Raw genomic sequence first — 20,742 nt, 5'->3', positions numbered from 1 at the left:
GTCTCCTTGTTCTTGGCCTGAGAGAAAGAAACAGAACACTAGATTAATTAGATTCAGACATGATAACTTTAGAGCCCTTTAAAAAGGGAAAAGAAAACAAATGTGTTTCTAAATTATTTATAGGCTACAAATCTGTCAAGGGAAAAAGTGAATTAAAGGCCATTCACCCAAAGTGGATACAGAAAAAAAAAAAAAAAAAAAAAAAAAATCAAGATCCACCACACAGCAATTAAAACAACGACTAACATTTAAAGAAAACAGGAAAGGAAGCTCTTTGAGCAACCATGGAGACTAAGGAACTGGGAAAAAAATGCCAATAAAGCTACACGAACACCGACATCTGAGGAATTCTGAGTAAACGTGAGAGGATTAATCAAGGCCTCGCTGGTCAGAAACAAAACACCGAATGAATCACACATGAAGATTAAGATCGCATAAAGAACAGCATGTTATGATCACAGAAAACACAACACAATCCTGCATTCAGAACCACATGTTCAGTATGCTGAGTACAACCAGGATGATCCAAAAATAGAGATAAAAAACAAGGAATTTAAAAAGAAAAGAACAAAAAAAAAAAAAAAAAAAAAAAAAAAGGAGACCAGATACAGAGTCAACACTGAAAAAAGGAACTTCAGAGGAAGGTAGTCTCCTGACTGTCATACATCACAGTGAAAAGCAGATGATTGTTTGCCTTTCTGCGTAAACGTGTCCACTGAATGACCTGCACACACAAGCAGACCATGCAGCCTGGTGGGGTCTGATGCCTCCGTGCTATACAGGGGCTGTGGGAAAACATCTGAACAAACATATCGGACTCTCAGCTACACACATTCATTGCAGTAAGCCATAACTTTGTGTGTGTGTGTGTTTGACAAACAGAGTTATAGAGAAGCTGCGCAGCCACCCTCCCATTGGAGACACCCACAGTGTGAGTCAACAGGACGTCCCCCCTTTCCATCAAACCAGCAGTCAGTCTGTTAACAAGCCTCTGCAATAAACAAACACACACACACACACACACACACACACACACACACACACACACTGACACTTTCACTGTAGTGCTAACATCTCCGCTATAACCTACTACACCTAGGATTCGATTTCAGCACCGGAGTGTTTACTGTTTGCTGGTGCGTTGCCATTTCTCTCAATGAAAAGCTTCTGTTCAGTCAGCCTCGATCTAAGCCGAGTTTCCATTTAGCTCCACCAGTGAGGACATTTTTAGAAGATTAATTTCAACCTGTAGCTTTTATCTAGTGAAAAGTTTACAACTTGTCGTCACGCTCAAACTGGGGCTTCTGTTGCACACTTAAAAGCCAACCCCTGTGACCCAGCTTCAAGAGAGGCTTCTCTCTCTCACACACACAAACACACCTTAACATCTCAGTGGTAACACGGCACAAGAATGTGCTTCAGGCCTTCTGGTGATATTTGAGGGTGATGAGGGGAGACAAAGATTCAGAGCCCTGTGCATTTATGTGGTGCGTTGTGTGTTGATGGGAATGTGTGACGTCAGTGAGTGAAACACAGAATGTTTGTATGTGAACCTTAAAAAGTGTGTTCATCCCAGAGAGAGGAAGGAATGCCTTAACTCTTGGGCACCTAGACTTCCTGACTTCCTACAAATTATCAGAGAGCAAGTAACCGGCTGTTTGTACATGTTTGGAATTGCAGCTTCATGACATCAGGATGCAAAATTCACATTATATTCCAATATTATCGTTACAGCTTATGTGCTCAATGGATTCATTTCTGCAAAACAGTAAAAAAAATCAGGTAAGGAGTCATACTTAAAAACTGGTAATTAAAATCAAGATGGATGATTTCTGCATTTTATTATGCAGTTATAAACAGTCAACTATATTTGCAATCACAAGACCGACAATATCTTAAACACTGGATTTTGAATTGTAATTGTAGTTGGTGGGGTAAATGTTACTTTTGTTTGTTTTTTTCTAGCAAACTCTCAAAAAGCAGTATCTAAGACAGTGCTTTCACATTTTAAGAAGTGATTAAAAAGTGGTTAAAATATAAGAAAAATAAAATTCAATTCCACATATCCCATAGGAAAGTTATTACATAATCATGCCCCTGGAGAGTGTAAAAATACAGCAAACTACATGCTGTATCTGCTGCTGGCTGTCCATGTGAAAACGCTTCATTTTTAAACCAAGTGCATGTTTATTCACTTATTATTCACCAGAGAACAACAATATCAGGCTCTGTGATGTCTGCTCTTTGGGTTTTCCATCTGAAGGTCTGTCTTCTTAATATTATCTCACCCTGCTAGGTTTTTGTAAAGGCACAGACTGTATTAAAAATGTATAAAAACCACACTAAAAGTCCCACAGCTCACTTATTTAGCTGGTCTATCCTGATATGAATGCACCCTTAGTCTGCTAGTCTCGGTCCAATTGGAGACTTGGCTCAGTTGTAGGGTCATGTATCCATGCGAACAGAGATTGTGTTCACGCAGCACTTTGGTCAAATAAACCAAACCATAAGAATGATATATCCCCATTCCCACCAAAGGGGGCGCTGCACTACTGTTTAGCAAAAGAGGACAAGACCCACGTGAAGAAGAAAACTTAATGCGAGTTAAACATGGAGACAAAACTCGCTGTTTTGGTTTTATTTTTTATTCTGTCTTATGCAAGTACACTGCAGAAATACACTGCAACAATGGTCGCAGTATGAACAATAGACGAGTAGAAGACTCATCGCGGTGGATTTACCCACAATGCAATGCTAAGTTAAATACAGGAAGAGACTTTTTTTGTAGTTGTCTTCTTCTGTCTTGTATTTGGTCCGCTTAAACAGACAGAGACCTACATTTTTAGGCAGACCGAGTCGGCTTCTTTCATCAGAGTCAGAATTCGTTTGCCGCATTCACATTTTACCAAACAAAGCAGACTTTCCGAGTCAACAGACTAGGATTCAGAAGAAAAAGACAGATGTGAATCTCCACAGGGCAGCCAAGTGGCTGGACTGGTTTTGAGCCAATATCATAACTCAGGTGTGAACAAAGTATTGTTATGTAAATGAGGCAATTACTAAGCAAAACTGGGGCGGCTGTAGCTCAGGAGGAAGAGCAGTTGATCGATTCCAGGCTTCCCCTGAAATGCCGAAGTGTCCTAGGGCAAGACACTGAACCCCAAACTGCCCCCCCCGATGTGCTTATCGGGGTATGAGTGTGTTGAATGAGTGTGTGTGTGAATGGGTGAATGTGACAAGTAGTGTAAAGCGCTTTGAGTGGTCTGTATGACTAGAAAAGCGCTATAGAAGTACAAGTCCATTTACCAAGCAAAACTGGAATGAATCAGTGTGTTATAATGTAACAAGAAAGAGATCAAAATTTAAAACTACTAGAAAATATTTTGTCACATCGCTGTTTTCCTGATTGATTGTAAGCTAAACTTTTTCAACATTACCAAATTGTAACATGTGTAGACTTTGACGCCATGTGAATTGTTTGTATCATGATTGTGAAGAGTGATTTCTATCCTGTGAAACTCATAGTATCACATGGTAAACTTTTGTGTTTTTTCTGCTTATTTATAAGCAAACTATTCACAAATTTCCCACTACAGTTTAACTTATTAGGGAAATTATTGGCCCGTTGATTAGAAAGACATGTTGGAAAAACATGCCCTAAAGACAGAAGGAAACAGAACTGAAAATGTCATGAAAGGATATTAATGAAATCTTTAGGAAAGTGTTGCACAATCACTTTACATGACAGGGTGTGTTTTAGTATGATGTCAGAGAGAGAGAGGGAAAATGTTTCCTTGGCCAGGTAATGCGCAGCCTGCCGAGCAGGCTACATGTAGGTATTTCGTCACTTTTTCTGTTTGGCCTATACTTTGTATTGTATGTAGTGAAAACTGGAGATTATGTGGAAAAAAGACAGGGGACGCCTGTTGACTGTTTAGCCATACATGAACAACAATCTTCAACTTCCCTATTTGATTTTCAACAATCACACGATGTGGTGGTGTGATCAAACCTTGTTTTGAAAAGACTTTTCTCTTCCCACTAAAGCCCCAAGGTGATGTGTACAATATTGCAATAGATTTTGACCTTAAATCGTTTCACATATCAGTGACGCCAAATAAAGGGGACATAAAAAGTATGACAAATGGTGAAAAGCTTATCGGACATTTGCGATGACTGAAACAATACAGTGTGTTTTGAAAGCCCCTTCTGGTCCATACTCAGGAGAAAAGTTCTCAGACATCTGAGGTTTCCAGAGTCTTTCCAAGTATACCCCCTCCCCCCCGGATCTGAGCATGTCCATGGTAGACAATCGGTCAAGCAATGGGCATGTCGCGTCTGTCCATCTGTCTAATCTGGCAGGTAATGGCTTCATTTTCAAATGAAAGGTGGCCAACTTTAGGTCACAGAGTTGTTAATTGGAAACCCACAGCCTGTTTGCTGTCAAGGTGGCCCAGGTGACTGAGGAAGATGACGTCCCTGAGGACTAGGGGTGTAATACTTGGTGTGACGATATATTGATTTTCCAACAGCACTATTACTTTATGAACAGATCTTTACTAATGGGGCCATTTTTTTCCCTAATTCCTCTGAAGAAAAAGTGTTTTTATTTATTCTTTAGAGAAGTGTACATCCAATGTTCTTATTCAGCGAGTTAATGTTAAGGACATAGCAGCTTTGAGCGCTTACTATGCAGAGACTTTTCTAGCCATTATTGCCTTAATCATATTATCTCAATATATTGTACTGTTGCCCCTGTATTGTGATACATATCGTATTGTCAGATTCTTGCCATCACACATCCCTACTGAGGACAGTAATGTTCCCCGACTTGGGAAAATGGCGGCAAACACAAATTACTGGACAATTTGTAATTCAAACTCTTTCTTTATGCCTTTTCCTCTTCACAGTAGGAGTGTATGAGTATCCAGCTGCTGCTTGAGGGTTCAGCAAAAGCCATAACAATTGTGATGATCAGTTTGTAGACTTCTTTATCTTTGATAAATCCTGTGATGTAAACATCTTTCTGTGCATGTCTGATAGGACCATTCTGCTTGAATGTTAGATCACATACACATGAGATCGGAACAGATTAGTTCTCTTGTAAACAGCAAAAATCTTAAATTGGGTTGAGTTTATACTGAACAGGGTAGACATCCCCATGTCAACGTGGCTAATGCGTAATGCACTACTATACATAGGCTATCAGTGTTTCTCAATCCTTGCCCTGCTGTTTTAAAGAGCAGGTAATCCTTCTTTAACACACCTCAATGAAATAAAGGCCTCATTAACAGGTTGCAAAGAATTTGATGAGAAAGTTCAATAATCTGACTCAGGTGTTTTGGAGGAGAAACAGGGGTCCTGAGGACCTGGGTTGTGACTTTAATGCATTAATTAAAATGATTCATTTCAGAAAAATTACCGCATTTACTTCACTTGTCTGTGCACAATTTTCTGGTACACTGATTACACAGATGAAAACAGATTTCTGCTAAAACTTCGGCACAAGTGACTATCAACAAGTCCAGCAACTTTTCGAAGTGATAATGGAGACTTTTGGTAAGTATAAATAAACAGTGTAGACACAAAAAATTAAAAAGTTATGCCAATAAAATCTGATTAATCGACAATTATTTACAAAGCCTGTAATTAATTTGATTCAATTTTTCAACCGAGTCCAACCCTTAGTTGAACTTTGACTGTTTTCAATGAAAAATTATTTTCCAACTAAAAATAGCATATTTTAGACAATTTATTTACATAAACCGACACAATAAAACAAATAATTTTGCTCAAGCTTATCATACCTTTATCATATCCCCCATTCCAAATGCCCACTTATAAGTCAACAAAATTTTACTTTGGAAAATCTTATTTTTAATAAAATAATGAACGATCTTGTCATTTTTCTGTTGAGTTTTAGTAGTGAATCTATCCCCGTCTTTTCTTGTGAACGATTTGCCTTTCTGAGAGGCTCAGTTTTAAAGACCTGAATCTAATAAAGCTTTAATGAACAAATTGTGAGATGTACTTTTATCAGGTATTGGTACCCTGTGCTCCCTTTTAAAACATATGTTGTAGTCTAGAAGTCATGTTGACTATTTAACTTTCAGAAACAAGTGTGAAATCTTTAAGTCACGTATTCTTTTCAGTATAGGTGCTTCACATGTGGCATTATGAAGTTGTAAGCAATGTACTTCAGAATTTATCTATACTCTATCAAAATAGTTGCCAGTTTAATTTTTATGGTACATTTGGATTAATCATAGTTTTAGTGCATGAATACTTTTTTTTAAGTCTACATTTGTGAGAATTACACATTTATCGATCTTTTTTTCAGTGATATTTTGTAAAGGATAAACTGTAAAAGGCAAATGTTGCTGACCTGTGTCAGCATTCACATATACTTTAGTATCTGAACAAGCTAACATGCACAAGTTAAAACCCAGTTACTTGCTCTCAATTTTGTTTACCCTTCAGTTTTTGTTTTTGTTTTTTTTTTTAATAAGCCAATCATGGGAAATACAATCACCAACATTGACTGAGTGTGTTCACCATATTATTTATAATTACTGTGCATGTGTTACCTTGAAAGCACAATACGGGATGACAGTCTTCTTTAATCACTTTAATCTACAGCATCTGAACTCATTTCTCTTATTTGAGCGTTTAAAGGGGAGTCTGAGAAAACAGCTCATTGTGCCTGTGGATGGGATGGCTCCATGTGATCAGAGGGCTTTTTCTGAGGTCAGTCACCTCCAGGTTGAATGAGCACACCACGCGCTGACGTGTATTTTTGGCTTACTTGCTGAATTGTGCACTCTATAGTCACACATGACTTCCTACAGGGGGAATAACATGAGCTTGTTAGACCTTTGGCTCCCCCCATCATAAACCTGCACACCTCCTCTCCTCTAAAGGCTCTCCCTGCATATCTGCGAGCAGGAAAGTGGCTCTCAACACCTCTAACTTCTGAAAGCAGGCGTCTCAGTGGCAGCAGTGACTTCTTATTCAGGGTGCACAAGCAGAGGCATGTTACAAAGCTGGGAGCAGGTTAGGAATCGTCTCGTAGCTGTAATGAGTTACCCTGAGGATCCGTAATTCAGCCACACACAGGGAGTTCGGGACAAATGACCAGTTTATTGGTGAAGGAGTATGAACAGAAGATCAGTCCAGGGGAGTGGTCTGCAGAGGAAACCAGGCAACAGCTGGGAGGTAAACAGGATGGCAAAATACTCATCCAGGCAAAGACAAGGCTCAGAGATCCAAAGACAGGCAGGGTCGGTAACCAGAAGATCCGAAAGGTAGCGGTATCCGTCGAGGGCAAGGCAAGGAGGGTAATCCAGGGGCATGAAGCAGAGGGTCGGCAACTGAGGAACAATCCGTAGAACGCTGGAACAAAACTAGACATAGGTCTGATTATTATCTGGCAGAAAAGGAGGGATTGGAGGGAGCTTAAGTAGGCAGTGAGAGAAAAGGAAACCAGGTGAACTGAATGAGGTAGCAGAGGCAATTAGGAAGCCAGCAGGTGGATCGAGTAATCAATGATGAGCGCCAGGAGATCAGGGTGGCAAAATATGACAGTAGCAGGACAAGCTTCTACTTTGTCTCAGTCTATTGTAGATGTGTTGATTTAAAGTAAAGCAACAAACATTTTCTTTTTTTTTTGTCTTGTTAGTCTCCATAGTTTCATTTTGATCAGTTTATTAGAGGAACAAACACTATTTGTGAACTTTTGCACTCCAGGCTGAACAGAGGTCAAGTTGATCACATGATAATATGAGAGTTAATCTTAGTTTTTGTTTGCAAACATTATAAAACTTTGAGAGAATGTTTTACAGGCACACTTTTCCACTTTTTGGATTTTTTGCCTTCTGTGCAATGTACAAGTTCCCTTTCACTCTCCATTTATTTTGTAATAATTCAAGTTGCTAATACACCAAACCCAGCCATATCTGATTTAAAAAGTTGGTTTTTTTACTTAAAGATAGAAAAAAAAAAAGGTGATTTTTACAGTGTAAATTGGTCAGATTTCTATCATTTATACAGAAACACAACAAACATGGATTAACAAGACTGATCTTATTAAGTATTGTTGGCTTATCTTTTACATAAATGACAATAACTCACATTTTATTAGTGATTTAATTACAGAGTAAAAAAATATTTACAATGTACAGTCATCAAGGAAGTTTCTGTAGTCCATTGCCTGCCACCAGCACGTGAATTGATCTTCTAATGCCTCTTAGTAATAAACCTGTCTATTACATCATGGACCAAAACAACTAAGGATTTAGCTTCCAACAAATTGGTTATCTGTCAGTTGGGCAGCTTTACAGCTCTGTAAATGTTATTTGTGGTTTTTTAAATGATTCTGTGGTTACTGGCTTTTTCTGTCACTTCCAGGTCAAAGTCCACAACAGAAACTGCATCATGTGCACGGTATCTAAAATAGGTTTGGGTCTGATTGGTTGAATTACAAGAGTTGTTGCTGTCAGACGTTCCATAAACATACATTTAAAACTATTTTATGTCAATCGACTTTGCAGCATAGTAAGTTTAGACTAAACCTTGACAGAGGTTTCATAATGGCTGTTTAACTTTACCAGACGTGAGTGGATATCCAAACTTTGCACATGATCTTAAAGGCTAACTGCAAGCTTAAGAAAAAAAGGGAAAGGGGTTAACGGGTATCTGAAAATTTCACCTTTCATGGGTCAATTACAACAAAAACAAAAGATTGCTTGTTTTCCTCCGACTTAAGCAAAGGATTCTCCCTCTCTTACCCAGCCCTGACAGCAAAGCAGCAGTTCTTTTCTTCTTTTTTTTTTTTTTGTCTTTGCAGACTAACTGGGTGTGAGGCATGTAGCAAACTTACAAACTCACACCAACACACCCTGAAATTAGGCAATCAGACTCTTCAGGATGTGAAAGTTCTGATCGAGCTTGCAAACTGCCCAACATTCAACCTCAAAAGCAACACGTCACTAAAGCAAAGCAGGTCAATGTGGCTGAAAAGATGATCCTTCATGGACGGTTTTAGATAAAACTAACACCTCTGCTTATTGTGTCTGAGAAACTAATGACAGATAAGCAGCACTTCCTCAGCACTCCTCCACCAGATACCATAATTATTCAGAAAAAGGCTCATTTGCAAATAGCATTATGACAATATGGGTCACGACCATAGACTGTATATAAAGAGATGGACGGAGCTTCTGTGACGTCACCTGTAGGTTTCTGAAGAGCTGAAGCTCTGGAGCCAGCCCCTAGTGGATGAAGGGGGAACTGCAGGTTTATGCACTTCCGCATAGGCTTCACTTTTAACCGCCAGAGCTTGCTGCTTGTTCACGACGACTGTCACAGCCAAAACCTTTGTACTTTTAAACAGGATTTAGCTCTGCTTAAACATATATCATATAGCATCCTTGTACAGCTACAGCAGCTGGATTTTTCTAGTATACTAGAGAAAAAAAGACATAGGTAAGCGTTCTGTGAAGTGCCAGTAACAATGGTTGAAAGGATGACAGGGGTGGTACTCCCCCTGCAGAGTCCACGCCCACCCAGCTGGGCTCTTATCAGTGAGCGTGGGCTCAGCTGCAACCTGAGATTAGACTCAGGAAAACCCAGAAGCAGCAACGACCTTCGCTCCTGAAGGCATTGTTGCGACACTGTCATATTCTGATGAACCATTTCTCGTAAACTTGTGGTTTTTCTCTTTCAAAGACTATGTCAAAACCTGTGCCTCCTCCCCCTCCCTTCCCATTCACCCACTCGCATGTTTCTCTTTTACTCTACAGTAGAAGATAGTCATATCATCAGGGATTGTTGCAGTAAATGTTTCCATTGTCATTAAAAATCTGGTGAAAACAAACAGTTTTCATATTATATACTCTACACACATCTCACAGGGCAACCGGATGAGCTTGACAGATACCTGGGAAATTTTCTGGTTTTAGAACAGCAATACCGTTCTAAAACAAGATAGTTCTTCTAACAAACTGGTGCGGAAAGTCTTTGCTCCAACTTACTATTCATTTATTTTATTGCCTCATAATGTCACAAACACATGCATCTTGTTCTCCTAGTTTTTTTTTTTTTTTTTTAATGAGACAAAGTCAAGTAGTTTGTTCTTCCGAGAAGGTTTGAATAGACCGACGTGTGTAGGTGCTATGTAACTAACTACATAATTCAAAGTCAGGTTTTGGCACACAGTGTTTCTACACTTCAGACCAACAGGGACAATGGGGATTTGACAGAGCGTATCCTCACAGCCTGTGTGCATCTATGGAAACATTTCACCAGCAGCAGCAGCAGAGGCAGAAGCAGCAGCAGGACAATGTGCTCAGCGGCACATGGCTCATTAATTAGTGAGTAGAACCACACAAGTCCTCTGTTTCATGCCTCAGCTGCAGCCACACATGCTCTTTTGAACAAGTGTAAACATGCACAGACAAAACCTAAGAACATGTTGAATCCACGTCAGGAAGCAACAAAGAAGTGTTAGTAGAGTTAACAGGAGTCCCATAAACTTAATAGCGCTTAATATTTTCAGGAGTTTCGGTCTTTAGTTTAAATAGAAGAACAAAACACTAAAGTGTTGGCTCTAGTGCAGCTATTGTCACCTACTGTTTCACTTATGGTTGACATGAATACTTTAACAGCATAAAACAAGAAACTTGAGTAAACAGTGTGTTTATGAGTTTCACTTCATGTGGTCATATGATAGTGTATAGTGCATATAATGTATTCACTCAGGTGCTCATTTACATGTACTTGTTGCAAGGTCTCTGATGCAGCCACTTAGAATTTGAAAATGGGGATGGTGGTTGGAATATTTTGTCCTTTAACACATTCTGTTGTCAGTAGATGACACTAATAAGACAGTTTAGATAGGTCAATGTGCAAACTGGAAGCGTAATGATTTAATTGATCGAGAAAAATAACTTTACTTCTAAGTCCTTTAAAACAAAAAGTATTTTTGTCATAATTAATTTAATTGCTGCAAATACTAAAGCTCCGTCTTTACTCTTCTACTGAGTACTCCACTACCCACTGCTCAAAATATCATTGCAGCTGAAACAACAGTTACAAGCTGAACCACAACCACTACAATTACTGATATGTAAAACTACTTCTATCAAAGCTGCTGCTGAGATTGACAATACTGCGTCATTGTCACTAACTAGACCTGCTCAACCTGGGTGTGGAAAGGAAAATATCATTTTATTAAAAGGAGACGATACGCAAGCTACTGTCCACACCACTAACGTCAAAAACAACTGGAAACGTTGTTCTGTGGTCTTGTTTTTAAATGCAGAGATATAAAAAACTAGCAGAGTACCATCATCTTTTGATTGATTACACACAAAAGTGTTCATTTTATGCTTCTAGTTTCGAGGTGATGGTTGAGTTTGGAGCTTAATGTTACAAACTCTACAAACTTCTGCTGTTAAGTTGTAAATTCTGCTTTTGCGTTTGATGTTAAACAAATGTGTGCCGGGTAAAAAGCTGCTCTGTCAATCTTTAAGTTGAAAATCAACAGGTATCAAAAGCAGATCACCGAATTTTGAATTGGTGTAAAGGTTGTCACAAAACTAAAATAGACAAATGTGGAAAATGACTCCGGACTGATGACGCTGGATTTTTCACTTCATTTCAAGTTTATTCAGTCATTTTTGTTAAGGGGAATGAAAAAAAAAAAAAACATCCTGGGCATTAAGCAGAGATAATAAGAGCCAGCTCACATAGAAGTAATTCTCTACAACTAAAACTGTTAGTTATGATGCACTACATAAACTTCTTAGAATAGAAGAGATTCTGATTATAAGACTAATATGTCTAAGAAAATGTCTCTCCTGAAACTTCAGTGGAAAAATGCTCACATGAAGATATGTCGTCATTTTGTTTGATACTGTTCATTTATGCCATTTGGCGCAGGTTATTTGCAGAAGCCATACAGCAGCCAAGGAGTGAAAAAGGACAAAAAAAATGTTTCTTTTGAGAAAATTAACAATTAATCTAATACCATGGTCAGTGATAATTGTAATGACAACTGGCATGCATTATTTTTGTATAAATGTACAAGTAGTTTGGTGAGTTAAATCACTGTAAATTTGCTCCTAGGGCTGGGCGATATGATGATATATATCCTTTGGACAATAGAAAATGTATATCATTTCATATGAGGCTCCGTCATATGGAGGGAGACAGTAGCAGGCACGTCTCAGAGCAGGTTAATTCAATAAAAGATGGCCAGCCAAACCAAACCGATGAGCTTGTTCCTAAATAAGGGGAAATTTCTATCGTATGGATGCGGTTTGGATACAAAAAGACCAACGTGGAACCGACAGACTAGCTCACAGTCCCAACAACGGACTCCGACACAACTAAAAAAATTTATTACCTGTGCAGAATCAGGACAAAGAATACAAAGTCAAAAGCCGCAAAAGCAGCATCAAGTGGTGGCAAAAGCTCATAATAAACAGGCTTTTACCCGTGAAACGCCGTACTGCCATAGTTCCCAAAGATGGAAGGAGATCACTGCTGTCGTTGCCAAGCACATCCGACAAGTAACTGATGACTGACACAAAATTACACAAACAATTTTATTTCCTTTTGTATATCGTTATGTGGATATAAAATGAGCTATATCGGGATATGAGCTTTTGGTCATATCGCCCTGCCCTAATCCTCCCGGTCCCAGGCGTAACCGTAGCAATGCATTACGGTGTGTTCAGACCAAACGCATTTTGAGCGCCAAGAGCGGCAGGTTTCCATGTAAAGTCTATGTGGAGGCGCAGCAAGGGGGCGTCGAGCTTTCTCGCGTCACGTTTTCAGCGTCGGCGTTCCGCGCGTCAAAAGCCAGAGATGGAAAATCTGAACTTTGGCCGCTTGACGCGGGGCGTTAACCAATCAGAGCGATCAGCTCGCAGCTCCTGGAGGATTTCTGTGGTGAACCCAGACACGGGGCTGAGATGCGATTACTCCGTGCAATATTTAGGATAACCATTCCTTGCTAAAAAGCTGAATGTTACTGATTTGGCAATGTAGCAGGATATGTTGCCTAGCAACCCTTTGTTTGGGGGTGGTGGCGTCTCTCTGCTGAATGCGGCTCTTGTTGCATTAACACTGACTATCACTGCCCTACGACAACGTTCTCTAGCTTTATTTTTATTAAATAAAACCATGCCATCGCTCTACTGAATCCACCATCATTCAAACTGACCGGAAGAAAAGCTCCGCCTCCCTCCTCTCTTTTTCCGCCGCGTTTGCCGCTCACTCCAGACAAGCGGCAAATGCAGCAGGACACAAAAGTGGCAGTTTAGTGACCAGCGTCGAGCGTTTTGAGTGTTTTTGATGCTCAAAACGCATTTGGTCTGAACACAACGTAAATCAGCTGATTCGGATCAGCTGTCTTTGAACAGGTGAACGAGAGAAATGCGCTTTAGCTTGACAGCGGTTGTTTAGCATAACAAGAACATCAAGGCCAACATGAAATAGTTCCTTTATTTTAGCATATTTAGCAAGAGTTGTAAAAAAGAAATACTAATTGTACTAAAATGTTTACTGTGTGGGACCATGGTATAAGCAGATAAAACATCCGTGCATTAGATGGTTATAATGCACGACGCGCAGCACTTATGTCCTCCAGGGGAGATACTGCAATAGATGTTCTACAGCATAGAACATCTATTGCTGCCTGTCCAACTTCTTCAGGCATTACTGGAGTGAATTTATTAGCATAGCGTGCTAAAGCTAACTCAGAGCAGGACGTACTGTGATATCTGCCTGACAATCCAACTCTGAACACCAGCTTCCCAATGGAACATAATTCAGGAGGTTCCAGATGCAGAATGGAGCTGCTTTGATGTCGAAACCTGAACTATGTGGAAATGCAGGAACAAGGACAGCCAGGGGGAGACGCACACCAACACTGCCTTCACCATGCCTGCATGACACACACCACCCAACACCACTGGAAATATTAGATTGAATACACAACTTCTGTCATCTACCTGCACTTTTTGAACAATTCGTTTATTCTTTCATTAGAAAAAAAAAAAAAAAAAATGATTCCAGCAAGAACTTGTATTGATTATCTGGCAAGATCCAGTATATCTGAAGTATTTCACAGAAAATACAGGTTGGGGAAAAAGGTTTAAAAGACAGTTTAGGAATCATTTAATAACCTCTCAAAGTCATCATCTGTAGGCCATGTTGTCAACAAGAATTATAGATGCAGCTGCATTTTAAGTTTCACAAACATAAGAGACTGAATGCTGATAACTCACGATGAAAATGGCTTTTTTTTTTTTTAATGAGATTCTGTATCAGTTTCCTGTAATATTACCACACACAAACTCAGTTTGACTTGTCCCTAGATGTTCCCCTTAAAGCAACTAATTCTCTCAATGCTGACTTTAACCTCTGAATAATCATTTAGTTCTCTTTATAATCTGACAAATAGACAATTAATCTAATGTGGACAAACTGTAGTTTTACACATTCAAATATACAAAAAACGAGAAAAAAAAAAAAGATCGGATAATTATATAACCTTCCTGTTGCCTGTCACATCACTAACCAGTTTTTTTTTCCCCTTATTTGTGACAATGAAAACAACTCCTCTGCAAAAGACTTCAGCTGTGGAAAACCCGTGCGATTCGGCCCCAGAGGCCTTTCCCTCCTACACGAGTGGATTATACAGAGATTTGGGAACTGCTACAAGAAACTGTCGATCCCTGTGATGCGAAATTTGTCCCACAATTTCCTCTTCTGGCTGTCATCTGCTCCACACCCTGCCTTCTACTCCTCCATCTGACAGCTGCAGGTGTGGAGCTCCATATTCAGCCCACTCGAGGAGCAGAAACACAAGCCAACTCAGAGGTTGGCTGGATATTTAGATAGCAGAAGGCAAACATTGCAGCGACACATTACTTTTACAGGAGACCAACCACATGGTGCTCAGTGTTTCTACATGTATCAACCCCATTTGCACCTTTTCTTATCTTATTTAATTTGCTGGATTTGAGCGGAACTCGACTGTCTACGTGCTGATGTACTTTCTCCGGTGTACTAATTTGCCAACTTCTAAAGGTTTCCAGTACTAAAAGTTCAGTCACTCTTTGACTTCTTGGAGGCAGAGTGAAAGCATTTTTGTTTTGTTTTTTTTAAATGAATTCTGGCTGTTTAACATCTGTTATTTCATTTTTAATACTATATCAAAAAGCTATCCACACAACATCTCACATGCTCCCCAAGCTAAAAAAAAATATATTGTTGGAAGATTTACGCAACTTTAACTGAACTGCAGCTACGAGGACAAAAAGTGAAATCTCGGCCAACTAACCCATCTGCTGAAATGTTGAATATGAAGGTAAGATTTAGTCCTCTTGAAATGCTGAACTTTGAACACCCCCACCCTACTTTCCCCACGCATTGCACACTTTCCAGAAAAAACAAACTGCCTAAACAAGATGGTCTTCTCTTAGAAATGGACTGCATTTTCTGGTCAGTGCAGAATTCCACTGAAGCGTCACTTCTTCCATTGCTGCCCAGAGGTGTCAAAGACACCCAGTGTGCTCCATGGGCTGTGTACACACAGAGGGACTGTGCCCAGCCTCAGAGAGGGGTCTGACCAGCCAACAGAACCAGATTAAATACCCCCTCTTAGGCAAAAGTCTTGCTGTTGCTGAAGGTTTCAGAGGCACACAACTAATGAAAAGTGCTTTCAGTGCCAGTGGTGGAGGTGTCAAAAGGGTGAATGGTGACTTATCAAACCCACTGTGCTGAAGATAGTCAAAGACAGGACATGTGAAAACAGCTCTTACCAAGACTGAAGCAAAAACATTCAATCTTGAAAATGAAACCAAGTCAAGCACAAGAAGAGGAAGTGAACATTTGTAAACACACGTAAAAGAAGTGCTTCATTTACTTAAAAGTATACATTCTCCTTCCACTGGTTGCTCAGGGATGGAAAAAACTTCCAAGATAACTAAAGCTGGAAGTCACTTCCTGACTTTATTTACCAGTGGAGCTCTGGGCAAACGACATATACTATATGATATCTGTCATAAACCATGTCAGCAACAGTCCACCACACCCCAAAAACTTAGACCAGCTTAAAAACGGAAGGCATCAAATGCAAACCAACAATTTAGCATCTTAAATCAAAGTGAAACACATCCAACTTTCTAACCCAAGGAAATAATCATTGGTTTGGGAGAAAAGTATAAATTTGAACAGTTTATGAGGATTAGGAACTGAAATAGGAAGGTTCAACGGGACAGCGTATGTCAGCAAGCAGGTGCCTCGTGTCCTTGCAATTACACTCACCTTGTAGACCTTCCCAAACGCACCGTCGCCAAGCTCTCCAACTATTTCCCAAATGTCGTTCGGGTTTATGTCCCGGTGGACGTGCTCGTACTGCTTCACTTTCTTCTTTATTTCAAGAGTGGGCAGACGGAGCATCTTACTGAATCTTGAGAATGCCATGATTTTAACTTATAAGAAGTTTAAAAAAAGAAGAAGAAAAAAAGATTTAAAAAATTAATGAGAAGGCGCAAACCTCTACTGAGGGAGCATTACGCACGCAGAACGCGCAGCCTGTCACAAACTCTTATCTTCACTTTTCACCTCTTTGACTCAAAAAAGAGAAACTGGCTCGTTAAAAATGAATCATTCGACTCCATCCATTTCAGCTCTCCGAGCTCTGTGTGTTGTAAGGTGAAAGCATGTCCCAGTCCGTTTTGCCAGCTGCGTTTGGAGAGCAGGACGCGGTGACCACCTGCTGCCAATGCGATACAGATGGAGTTGAGATCTCTCTGAGTCTGGGCAACTTGTTGATTCAAACTGGACGAGGATGCCCCACCTTGTTACAGAAAGGGCCTCCCACTGGCGTCATGGAAATGTAGTTCCTTAGGCCGCAGTCACCGAGGCTCTGGCGAAGGGAAAGGACTTCATGTCCGGGTTGGTGCTGGGCGGGTCCTCTGACAGCAGCAGCCTCTCCCGCAACTTTTAACCACTTAAACATTTAACCCGTACTGGGTGTCTGTGGCGGAGGGACTGGGTTTGTTATTGAGATGATTTTGCTGCGACTTGATATATATTTTTTGTTTATTTATTTATTTATCTATTTATTCATTTATTTAATCTTTTTGTAGTGTTTTGACCGAGTTTAACGGATAATTTTTTAGAAATTAATAACAATCAGGTTAGATAAAGTTCTGCTAAAGAGGCCTCCGCCACACATGAAGAGCCACAGCGCCCTCTGGTGGAGAAGTCAGTTTAGCAACGCAGCACATGTGGGGTGGGAGTAGGAGTGACAGGGGCCAGTAGAAAATTAGATGTGTGCCAATATAAAGCAAACAAAAATAAAGAATTTGAGAGATAATAAACTTGATTAAAGAAAAAGTCATTTTGAAATTGAATTTATTTATTGAGACTAGAATAGACTTATTAAATATTTGTGTGGGTTTTTTTTCTTCTTTTCTTTCTTTTTTTTTCTTTTTCTTTTTTCTTTTTTGTTCATTCTTTCTTGTGAAAGCTGTGCTCTTAAAAACGTTGAGTTTCTGTGCTGTGCTGTGACACAGAAGGGAACTCTTCAAGAAATAGTCTGTTTATTTTTGAGAGTACTAAAGAAATAAAAAAAAAGGAAATTGTTTCCTGTGCAAGTTCCTTTCCTCCAAGACAATTGTGCAAATGTGCGCATTTGCTGTGGCATCAAGTAATTTTTATACATTTTAAAACTGCATATATCTACATACATACAGAGTTTAAAGAAGAAGAAGAAGAAGAAGAAGAAAATACAATGTGGAATGCTTTATAGTCCCGTTCCTTTAAACGAAATGGAACTAAATTTAACACGTTTTGCTCTAAATTGTACTTCTCACATGGTCAGAATTACATTTAAATATAATTTAAAGTAAAACTTGGTGGTTTTAGTTATCCTGTCTGAAAAATTTAAATTTTAACAAATTTTGTTTTATTATAGGATGAAAATCTAGTTTCCTTGATTACACATCTGGAGGTGTACATTAATATGATGCAAACCAAGTAGTAAGGTTTTTTAAATAAATAAATACATAAATAAATAATCAGAATCAGAATGCCACTTATTGTCATCACACTGTCAATTTGGGAATCATCTCATTTTAATAAATAAAAATGTTAAAAAGAAAGGACATTTTAAAAAGCGCAAAAAAAAATTTTTTTTTACCAAAAATAAATATGTGCATTTGTGAATATGTTGATATTCTCTTGATGAATGCAGAGACCCTCCCCTGGCTAGCAGCTGAAAACGTGGACACCAGTGAACTTCCAGCTGGCTGCCTTCACCAGCACAAAACTCGTCGAACATTATTACTCTGATGGCTTCAGAATGAACTCAGTTTGGAGACAGAAGTTTACATAAAGCCAGTGAAGATCTTGAGTACTAAATATAATGTTAATAGCTCTAAAAAGTAAGAAAGAGGTCTCAAACTCCAGGACCTTAATTCATTGCTGCATAAACTAATTGTCTCTCAAACTCCATGGAAAAGGAATAACATCTGGGTTATCAACTACCGGCAGGTTGGGTTCAATTTATCTTTTACTTTTACATCACTGAAGCAATAAACTGTTTAAATGCTGCTGTGTCCAGTTCATTCCTGGACACTTGTTTGTCTGAACATAACAGAATACTGCCTCTGCATTTTCTATAGTCAGTGTACATTCTGGATAGTTTATAAATGGTTTCATTACACGTCCAGGAAATCCCCCAGTGACAGTAGCACACAGTAGAAAGGCAAGCTCATGCAAGTCAGTGCAAGCCCACAAGGGTTTCCACTAACACTTGACTTATCAACGTTGTACATGTGTGCTTTGTTTGGCATCTACTCAGAACCATCATAAAAGCATTAAGTACTTTCCTTTCAATCAAACACCTTTAAGTGTCCGATAACCCTAAAAATGTTGGATCCATCCACAGACATGCCATCTTGAATACTTGAACATGCCTGAAGACCTTTTTCTTCCTTTTTTCACACATCATGACTAGCAAAGCTTTAGTGTAGGTAATTTAATTACTTATAGATAAAAACCTTTCAGCTGCTTCTGTTGGCTCATGGCACAGTGGGATGTTGAACTGCCAATGGCATTTTTTATATGTTGTCTGGTTTGTCTACAATGCCGAATCAATGCTTTATTACCTTAACTCTTTAATGCTGCATGCATCACATTTGATATTTAACTTTTGCATTACTCTCTTTAATTATGCATTATGTGTGGTTTTTATTGACATAAGTATTTCAAGTGAAAATTTAAACAGAAGTTGAACTTTATGGTAAAAACTTTGCTCAAAACTTTGTTTATTCAAAATAATATATGTTTCCGCCCCCTGGTGGATACTGTTTGAACTACAATCATTTAGACGTATTAAATGGTAATAAATGGGAAATATTACACATATTGTTGTTGTCATTAGGTCTATTTGTTTTAACAAGATGTTAAAGTGTCAGTGACGTACATCAGATTAAGATCATTTTAAATTTCTTCCCACTTGTTCTTGGATTGGGCTTTTAAAGACTAAACATTAGATAAGGCTAAAACAAAGAGGTGGGCGTTTTAATTGTTTTTGAAAGAATTACTTCCAATTGTCATCCTTGATAGACTTTTTTTGTTTTGTTTTTAGCAGCCTGGTCTTGATTATGTCATAGTTCCCAGATTTTATTGGATGGTCAAATTCTTCCCAGCAAGAGAGTGCACGTTCATCCATTGGGAGTAATTGTGAAGATATTACTCAAACATAGCTGAACGTCACAGTCTCAAGGTACTGTCATTCAGAGCTATTTCCTTACTTTCACAAAAGGATAGTTCAATGTTTACCCCCTTAGAGGACAATTAAAGCTGAATTACAACTCACAGCTTTTTTGTTTCAGAAATCTGAAAAGCTTTTCCAGCTGCTACGTACATTTTGCCACATTATTTCAGTCAGTAAAGAACCTCCATACACACAATACAACTGTGCTTTCTAATTTACTGGCTTTTCGTCCATTTTCAAACCTGGAAACATTTAATTACAGAACAATCACACCTCAGTATTAAATCAGGTCTTTTTCTCATTTTGTGTGTTTCTTCAAAATATAGACAGTTTCATTACCACTGACAGCCTGTGTTTCTCATTAGGAAGCTGCTAAAAGATATTATAAGTGACCAAACCAATCTCTAACTTGCACCAAATCAAAAGACTTTAAAATTGTAAGTAACTCAAAGTCAGTCTCAAATCAGGGATATCAGTCGGTCCAGTTAAGAACACTGATTGTTGAACAGTTTCAGCTCTGTTGTAAAAATGGAACAAACAAGAGGTGGAAATGAGAGGCATTTAGTAAGACAACCCCTAAAAAGCGAAGGTCCTCCACGTGGTGGCCGCATTTGCCCATTTCAGCTCATTTCTCTGTCTTCATCCTTTCTGGCTGATTTTTAGTCACAGGTGCATTTTTCCAGTGTCCTGGTGTAAAGGTCTGATGTCCACAAGTGGGGCCCAACCAGCCATTGGAGGATTCACCTTAGAGCAGGTTATACACTCAGCTCTTGTGAAAGACATGAGTGTCTGAAGACACCATGGAGAACATCCTGCTGTCTGGAACATCCACCAGCATGACCAGTTTGGCAGTGGGTTGGTGTCAACACACACCATGTGTCAGCCAGAGGTACCCTGATTGCCATTAGGTACCAGGATGTAATGCTTGGACCCATAGTCAG

General features: G+C 39.2%; 1 protein-coding gene across 1 annotated transcript in view; it reads right to left on the bottom strand.

Annotated features, from left to right (window-relative positions):
* The window catches only part of stk10 (serine/threonine kinase 10), a 57,142-nt gene extending 40,321 nt beyond the window's left edge, over positions 1 to 16,821 (bottom strand). Inside the window, exons 1-2 of the mRNA XM_079247528.1 lie at positions 16,339 to 16,821; positions 1 to 17 (exon numbers count right to left, since the gene is read on the bottom strand). The exon at positions 1 to 17 is cut by the window's left edge and continues 148 nt beyond it. Of these exons, the coding sequence (XP_079103654.1) occupies positions 1 to 17; positions 16,339 to 16,497 (176 nt within the window). The 5' untranslated portion in view covers positions 16,498 to 16,821. The remainder of the gene's footprint in view (positions 18 to 16,338) is intronic.
* Between the last annotated feature and the right edge of the window lie 3,921 nt (positions 16,822 to 20,742).

Source organism: Telmatherina bonti, assembly GCF_933228915.1.
Source record: "Telmatherina bonti genome assembly, chromosome: 10".
NCBI lineage: Eukaryota > Metazoa > Chordata > Actinopteri > Atheriniformes > Telmatherinidae > Telmatherina > Telmatherina bonti.
The sequence above is the reverse complement of the archived record's forward strand: the minus strand, read 5'-3'. Positions and strand labels throughout refer to the sequence as shown.